General features: G+C 32.7%; 1 protein-coding gene across 1 annotated transcript; it reads right to left on the bottom strand.

The window, feature by feature from the left end:
• LOC126886199 (uncharacterized) lies at positions 1-1159 on the bottom strand. The gene is made up of 2 exons (XM_050653058.1): positions 98-1159; positions 1-6 (listed from the first exon to the last, which is right to left on the bottom strand). The coding sequence occupies exons 1-2, from the start codon at positions 1157-1159 to the stop codon at positions 1-3; spliced, it is 1068 nt and encodes a 355-aa protein (XP_050509015.1).
• Between the last annotated feature and the right edge of the window lie 8055 nt (positions 1160-9214).

Below are 9214 nucleotides of genomic sequence, written 5' to 3'. Positions count from 1 at the left end.
TTAAGCCTAAAATTGCTTCAGTTTTAGAGTTTAAAATATAAAAGTCTAAATCATGTTCAACTTTATTTCTTTCACAGTGTAATGTGCATTTACCTACCACATTAAGATTATTTCCATTGTAAGATTGTAGTTTTGTATTTGTTTTCATGATTACCCTGTAAGAAAATCCTAAAGTTTCAAAAATACTCATTGGTAATACATTTGCCATTGCACCTGAATCTATTTTGAAAGTAATTTTATGTTTATTTATATTTAAATCTGCAAACCATGCTGTATTTGTGAAATTATTTTCCCCTGCATTAACTTCTAGTACATTGTCTACGAACAAATCATTACAACTACTTGTTACCTTTGGACTTTTAGTTACAGTATTTATTTCATTAACCTTTTTGTTTTGAAATTTTTTCTTTCTACATACTGTTGCAAAATGATTTGGTAATTTACAAAAATTACATACCTTACCAAAGGCTGGACAATTATTTATCCGATGCGACCTTTGACCACATTTATTACAATTTTGTATATTCTGACTCACCTCCTGATGCTTCTCCTTCTCACCACCTTGGTAACAACTACCTGATTTGTTGACTGCTTCCACTTCTATTACATTACTCGAGGCTCCTACTCTCATCATTTCACTTCTGGCTCTGGATGACTCTATTACCTGGCAAAGTTCGATTGCTTTCTCCAATGTAAGACCATCTTCTTGTAATAGTCTTTCTCGTATTTCATTGTTCTTAATGCCACATATAATCATTGTTACAATAAGACTATCTTGAAGCTTTTCCAATTTGCATTTACCTGCACTTTTCTTCAACTCGGTTATGAAATTATTGGTTGGTTGTTCTGGGTCTTGTTTGTAAGTAAAGAATTTATACCTTTCATATGCAATATTTTCTTTTCCTTGGAAGTGTACTTCAAACTTTTCCAATAAACATTTTAACTTATTTTTTTCGTCCTCTGCAAACGCAAATGTGGTGTATATTTTAAAGCCTTCCTCACCTATATAATGAAGCAGCTGGGCACACTGTGTCTCTTCGCTTTTCTTATTTATTTCCGAAGCAATTAAGTAATTTTCAAATCTCGCTCTCCACGTTTTCCAGTTTTCTGCTAAATTTCCGGTAGTACACAACTGTGTAATGCCTCTATTATCACCCATTTTCTTCTGTAATTTGTAATTTATTATAAAAACCATTTGTTTCTACAAGACGTGTCTTGGAATTTTTAGGTTATGGACGATGCATCTTTTGAAATTTTTTAATTGTATTTATATCTCATCCATATCATTCAGTATAAGAATTTAATTGTACCAACTACTGACTGCGCCATGTATATTTGCTGGTTCGGTTTAGTATTTAATAATGTATTTGGATTACTTCCAGACATTTATTTTTAATTAAAGTACAATTACAACTTACATCTTATACTGTATCTGACATAAAGTGACATTCCTCCGTCAAACCATAGGACATGACAGGAGTACATAGAACACAGAACTATTACTAGACTGACTAGTTACCCTGACTTTAACAATGCCCATACAAATAATTGAATGGGTCTACCGAATAACGTTGTAAGCGCCACATGGTTTGTTTTTGAGAAGTCAAAGAAACAGTTTTAATATTGTAATAATGGTGAGTTTATACATTTTAAGGGTTAGTAATACGGTTTTTAAATATGAGTATTACTCACCTTTAAAATGTATAAACTCACCATTATCACAATATTAAAATTTTTCTTTGACTTCTCAAAAACAAACCATGTGGCGCTTACAACGTTATTCGGCGGACCCATTCAATTATTGTGTATTTCTAAAACCATAAAATGAAAAATAAATCTAAAACACGACGCAAAATCGACGTAAAAATTACGTTTTTCATATCACGTATTTAAAACGTGAATTATGGTGGAACAAATCGACGTAAAAACTAAGTTTTTCATATCACGTATTTAAAACGTGATAAAAATGACGTGAATTATGGTGGGACATATTCACGTGATTTTCGACGTCGAAAAAACGTGATAAACTGACGTCGTTTGGTGATAATTATGACGTTTTTTCAACGTTTTGTAAACGTTATTTGGTTGCCTGGGATGCGGGTTACGGATGAAGGTTTTTCTCATCGAAGTTACTTAAAAAAACATCTAATAATACATACTGGAGAAAGATCTTCTGAGTGAAATTTGTTTTGAATTATTGTTCTCTCGCCAAAAAGGAGGTGATGACACTAAGGACCATCGCATACATACAACTTTTAGTCGAACAACTATTAGTTGTGTATCACAAGTCTGCAGGAATATATTGAAGTGCGCATACTGTCAACTTGATAGTCGCTCGACAAAAAAATCAAAAGGCCTCCTCGATCGCCTTTTGAGTGAAAAGTCGCACAACTATCGATAAGTAGCTCAATTCCTATGGCGTTAGATTGTTAGATGACTTCACGCATACATTCGACTTAACAGTTGTTTGACGGTCGCTTAGTTGGGAGTAGAGACGGGCAAAATCAGTAACGGTTGTTTTTACCGGATGCATTCATTTATTTATTTTACGGATATACCATTTTTAAAAAAATATATATTTTTTTTCTTTTTCTCTGATTCTGGCTTTGGTTTATAACTAGAACCTTTAGCCACGTAATTGTATAACTTATCACTAAGTCAGGGGAGTAATGTGTAGTGTGTGTGTTGAGTAAGTCTCTTGTTACTTTGCAAAGTCGACGTCATCGTCTTTGCAAAGAGACGCTAATTGTTTCCGAACGTCTGCGGTCCCTCCGGTGAGTACCGATCCCACAAGGACAGAAATTATTTTCCATTTATTAATTTATAATAAATGAAAAATTTCTGCCCCTGGTAGGATTCGAACTCCCGACCTTTCGTTTCAAAGGTAGGCGCTCTTACCACTGCGCCACAGAGGAGGTTCTTTAAAAAAAAAATATAACATCAACATTTACAAAGCATAGGTTGCGTTAAAAAAAAACAAACCAAATTAAAATCATCATTAAAATCATCATTAAAATCATCATTAAAATCATCATTAAAATCATCATTAAAATCATCATTAAAATCATCATTAAAATCATCATTAAAAACATCAACATTTACAAAACATAGGTTGCGTTAAAAAAACAAACCAAATTAAAATTAAACAAAATTCAATTGAATTAGTAGCTTAAGTTACTAACTAATGCTCAACATCTCAACTGATTTGTTAAATGTTGTTGTAGATATTCCAAATAACTCTAAACTATTGCTGTGCTCATTGGAAGTTCGTAAAATTCTTAGATTATTTCAGTTGGCTATTTTAAAAAATGTGATTGTCTGTGCACTGTTATGTTTTATAGCAACTTAGGAATTTTGTCTCCCTAGACATCTTAAAACTTTACTATTTTGCTCATGTACAGTCAATTTTGCAATATTGCTTTAGTCCAGAGAAATAAGATTTTTCTCGTGACACATCCCCCTCCAGGCCAAAACCAAATTTTTTGAGTAAAATGGACATCTATATTAATAACCTATATGTTTCCTGCAGCCTATTTTGATGATATACATAGTTGTAAACAAATGAAGATCAAAAAACGGTAAATTTTCGCTTTTTTCGTTTGTAACCAAAAAGTTAAGCATTTTAAACAAATTTAAGAGTAAGAAACTCATAAATCGTCTAAAAAATTTCAATATGGTGTTCCCTGAATATGTCTATCTTTATTGGTTGCTTAGAAAATTGTAAAATAAATCATAAATTTTGAGTTTTTATAAATATTCATAACTTATGTAAAAATTAACTTAAAACCTTCTTATAACACAAATTGCTGAGACTTCTGGTGCTTAAACTATATCTTAAATTTCAAAGCAATTGGTCAAGTAGTTTAAAAGTTATTTAATTTGTTTATCCCAAATTCATTTTTTTTGCAACACTATAAGTCAGAAAATTATGAGGTTACAGTAAGACTTCTGACAGTTTATGGAAGAAGAACATTTATACTATTGACTTAATTAAAAACAATGACCAAAAGTAATTTTAAACAGTGTAGAATTATTTTGCAAAAACACGTCGATTTTTTCCTTACTTAAAAACAATTAAAATAACTTTTCACCCGCTACCCGTAGAAAAATTATTTTTTCATATTTGGAAAGACTGAATTTTTATACATATTTAGAAAGAAAAACAATTGTCCTAGGACAATTAGGGACGAAGTTAGCCCCCCCCCCGTTTTTAATTCACATGTTTTTGCAAAATAATTTTGCAGTATTTAGAATTATTTTTTGTCATTTTTTTTAATTAAATTAATAGTATAAATCTTCTTCGTTCATAAACTATCCAAAGTATTAGGGTAACTTCATTATTTTTCTGACTTATAGCGCTGCAAAAAATTAATTTGGAAAAAACAAATTAAATACCTTTAAACTATTTGACCAATTGCTTTGAAATTTAGTTTATGATTTAAGCACCAGAAATCTCAGCATTCCGTGTAATAAGAACGTTCTAAGTTAATTTTTACATAAGTTATGAATATTTATAAAAACTCAAAATTTATGATTTATTTTGCAATTTTCTAAGCAGCCAATAAGGATAGACATATTATTCAGCGAACGCCATATTGAAGTTTTTTATACGATTTATGAGTTTCTCACTCTCAAATTTGTTTAAAATACTTAACTTTTTCGTTAGAGACGAAAAAAGCGAAAATTTACCGTTTTTTGATTTTCATTTGTTTATAACTATGTATATCATCAAAATCGGCTGCAGGAAACATATAGGTTACTAATATAGATGTGCATACTACTCAAAAAATTTGGTTTCGGCCTGGAGGGGGTTGTGTCACCAACAGGATATTTTTTTCCTTATTTCTCTGAACTATTGGTTTGTTGGGGAAATTGCTCGCGAATTAATGAGGTGCTTGTTCTTAAAAAAAAAATATTCGTACCATGACGTTTAGAAGGCGCTTGGATTCCTGTAGGTAGACCAGTTTTTAAACAATTGAATATTTTAGCTGTAATTTCGCTGTATATTTTCAGTTGTGTTTATGTAAAGTCACATAGATGCAATTTTATTTGCAGAAATGATGTTTCCTTAATGTTTCCTTAAAGAGTCAAATATTTATGTACCTATTTAAGAGGTCAGTTAAGGACTTACTTCTGGTAAACACTTTCTATTCGTTAGAGGAATACTTGCAGGCATCTTTTTAACAATTTGTATGTTTTTGTGTATATTTTATATGTTTTTATGTTAACTGTTTTTATGTACTTATAGTTTTTAGTGATCATAGATTGTATTTGACGCATTTCAATACTTGTAAAAGTCAGATGAAATAAAGAATATTGATTGATTGATTGAATCTGTATTTATTTTTATAGCCGAAATATAGGGATGTATTCGTAAATGCGACACACTGTATAAGAACTCACATTGGATAAAACCATGCAAATGTGAATCTTCAGGGATCATAAGTTTTTTTTTATTTATTAAGCGCAACAGGCCTTGTAGGCCTAGGGCTAAAATGTTTACATTTCTGATTACATAAATAATATAATAAATAACTTGGTATAACTTACATAACTTGTAAAACTTGTAAATTTTATTTAAATACACTTCAGCCTTTTTATACACTCCTTCACCACCTCTCTCCATCTCCTTCTGTCCAATGCTAGTTCTTTCCATCTCTCAATGTTACTTTTCTTCAAGTCTTCATATACACTGTCCTTCCATCTTTTCCTTGGCCTGCCTTTCCTCCTCTTTTGTATTGGTCTTCGTGAGAGTACCATTTTTGGCATTCGTTTACTTCCCATTCTCTCTATGTGCCCCAAGTATCGTATTCTCTGTGCTTTGATCGTCGTCGTAATCGTTGGCTCTTGATATAGTTCTTCCAATTCTTTATTGGTTCTTCTTCTCCACTGACCTTCTATTTTCACACCTCCATATATTGCTCTTTGCATTTTTCTCTCCCATCTTTCTAATAGGTCTGTTTCTGACTTTTTGAGCACCCATATGTTTCACTTGCGTATGTTACTGTAGGTCTGATAACAGTCTTATAAATTCTTATTTTTGTTTTTCTTGATACGTATTTGGATTTCAATAATGTGCGTAATGCTCCATATTTTTTATTTCCTTTAGCTATTCTTGCCTTTATCTCCCCTTCTTCATGACCATTTTCATCTATTTTGGCTCCCAGGTAAATAATTTCTTTGGCTCTTTTGAACGAGTATGTTTTTTCTCCATCTATTTGTACTATGATGTTATTCTCTTTTTCTTTTTGGATCTCTCCCATTATCATATACTTTGTCTTTTCTTCATTTATTTTAAGTCCGAATTTTTTGGCTTCCGTTATTATGTTTTTCATTAACTTTTGTAGTTCTTTTTTGCTTGTTGCTAATAGCGTCAGATCATCTGCAAATGCTATGCATTGGTGGCCGTTTTTAAATATCGTTTCTTGCATGTTTATTCTGCTTTTCCTGATTATTCCTTCCAATGTTAGATTGAATGCCATTGTTGATAGTGGGTCTCCTTGTTGTAATCCTTCCTTGGTTTCAAACTTTTTGGATGTATACCCTTTCCAAGCTATTTCGTTTGTTGTGTTTTCCATCGTCATCTTTATCATTCTAACAATTTTACTTGGTATCCCCAGTTCTTTCATCAGTTCGTACATCTGCTGTCTATTTACTGTGTCGTAAGCCTGCTTAAAGTCTATGAACAAAGCATATAGTACTGTTTTATGTTCGTAACAGGTAGTCTGTATTTCTTTTAAGGCAAATATTTGGTCAGTCGTTGATCTGTTGTTTCTAAAACCTGCCTGGTATTCCCCCAGTATTTTTTCCGAATAATGACTTAGCCTTTTTCTTATACTTTGTGCCAAGATTTTGTAAACTATTTCTAATAGTGCGATGCCTCTGTAGTTTTCGCATAGCATTCTATCACCTTCTTTATGTATAGGGCATATTCTTACCATGGTCCACTCTTCTGGTATTTTTTCTACTTCCCATATTCTTTTTATCAGGTCATATATCTCTTTCTGTGGTCTTTTCCCTCCTGATTTTATCATTTCGGCCGATATTTCTGTTATTCCTGGGCTTTGGTTATTTTTCAAGCTCTTTATTTCGTTCTTTATTTCTTGTTCTGTGGGTATTTCTATTGCTATCTGATCATCTTCAATTTCATGGCTTGTTTCCTTTTGTACTTCGCTCTTATTTAGCAGTTCTGTGAAATAGTTTTGCCAGTTTTCCATTATTTTTTCCGGCTCATTTAGCAACATCCCTTTATCATCTCTCATATATGGGTGGTTTTTTTGATATCCTCTTTCCATTTTTTTTGCTTCCTGGTAGAATGATCTTATTTCTTTTTTTTTGAAATTTTTCTTCTATTTCTTTCAGTTTGTTCTCATTGTATTTTCTGTTTTTGCTTCTACATTTTCTTTTCATGATTTTTCTCAATTCTCTGTATTCTTCTCTAGTGCTTTCTTCGTCATTTGTGAGATTTTTGAGTCTTACTTTTCTTATTGCTTCTGCTACATCTTGACATTCTTCATCATACCAATCTTTTGTTTTGTGTTTTCTTTTGGTTTTCGCTAGGATTGCTTTACTTGTGTAAAGTACACGATCATAAGTACACGAGATTAATTTTCCTTAATTATATTTGTTCTCAATAAAATAATGTTCTCAACTTTCAGAATTCTGTAATGAAAAAATTCTTCGAAGGGTAGTTATAAATCAGATAATTGTATTTCAAAAACAATAAATCCATTGAAGTAATAAACGCTTCATAATATTCTTCAAAACCAGCATACCAAAACTTGTAAAGAATTAAAATGTTTGAGAAATTAATAAGTTTACATTGATCTATTGTAGTTGAGAGTTGAGGCTAAAGTTACAAGAATTCTGATGCAATTTTTAGTGATACTGCTAAGTTTTGGTGGTTACCTCTACATGTAGAGTATGTATTCGTCGGTTACGGTAATCGGTAGGTACCTACATATCTTCTTCTTGATGTGTCTATCCGTGACGAATGTTGGTGATCATCATGGCAATCTCCACTTTATCTGCAGCAACGCGGAAAAGCTGCACAGATGTTGTGTTGAACCAGGTTCTTTAACCAGGATGTTCTTCTTCTTCCTGGACCTCGCTTTCCAAATATTTTTCCTTGTAGGATGGCTTGTAGGAGGGCATATTTGGATTCATTTCGCATAATGTGTCCAAAGTATTCCAACTTTCGAGATTTGATGGTGCTCGGTTCTTCCCCATTCTTCTAAGAACCTCCTCATTTGTGACCCGATCAGTCAATGGGATTTTAAGAATTCTCCGATATAGCCACATCTCAAATGCTTCCAATTTTCGGCACATATCCTTGTTCAAGCTCCATGATTCAACACCATAAAAAAGGACAGAGAAGACGTAACATCTCAGCATTCTTACTTTCATACCAAGAGAAAGGTTGTAGCTCTCGAAAAACGCCCCCATACGGTTGAAGATTGATCTAGCTTTTCCGATGCGCGCTCTTATTTCTTGGTTATTGGTCCATTCTTCATTTATTATGGTGCCGAGGTAGTTGTAGTGCCTCACTCTTTATACAGGGGTTTGGTTGATATAGAGTTGACCCGTTATCTTTTTCTTGCTGACGATCATAAGCTTTGTTTTCTTTACGTTTATATTAAGTCCATATTGTTGACTGTAATACGTGATTTTGTCCATGAGAACTTGTAGGTCTTCTAGGTTGTCCGCAAATACTATGGTGTCATCTGCATACCTGATATTATTTAGCCGGTACCTGTTTAGTAGAGTACCTTTTTCAGTTTCGTGTAAAGATTCGGTCTTTGTGTTTCAGAGTCTTTCTTTCAGAGTAAAGATTGAAAATTAGGGGGGACAACATGCAGCCTTGCCTCACTCCACGCATGATTTTGACATATTCGGTGAGTTCACCGTCAACTCTGAGGTTTGCAGTCTGATTCCAGTAAAGGTTTCTAATTATTTTCAGATCTTGGTTGTTAATTCCTGCTTCTTTTAGTATTTGCATCATCTTGGAGTGTTCTCGTAATCAACCAGACATGCAATTTACGTCTCTGCATCTCTGGAATAAAACTTGTATTGAAAACAAAGCCTCACTCATCGTACCAACAGCATTTATGAACCCGAACTGGTTGGGCGAAATTTGACTTTCACATAGCTTGTAAATTCTCATATGGATTACCTTTAGGAACAATTTTAGGATTTCCTCTACTAGTAGGTACAT

This window comes from Diabrotica virgifera, chromosome 6 (genome assembly GCF_917563875.1).
Source record: "Diabrotica virgifera virgifera chromosome 6, PGI_DIABVI_V3a".
Taxonomy (NCBI): Eukaryota; Metazoa; Arthropoda; class Insecta; order Coleoptera; family Chrysomelidae; genus Diabrotica; species Diabrotica virgifera.
The sequence above is the reverse complement of the archived record's forward strand: the minus strand, read 5'-3'. Positions and strand labels throughout refer to the sequence as shown.

Bases quoted from the DNA above. Each gene is read 5' to 3' on its own strand.
- LOC126886199 (XM_050653058.1), bottom strand. From the start codon at position 1,159: ATGGGTGATAATAGAGGCATTACACAGTTGTGTACTACCGGAAATTTA.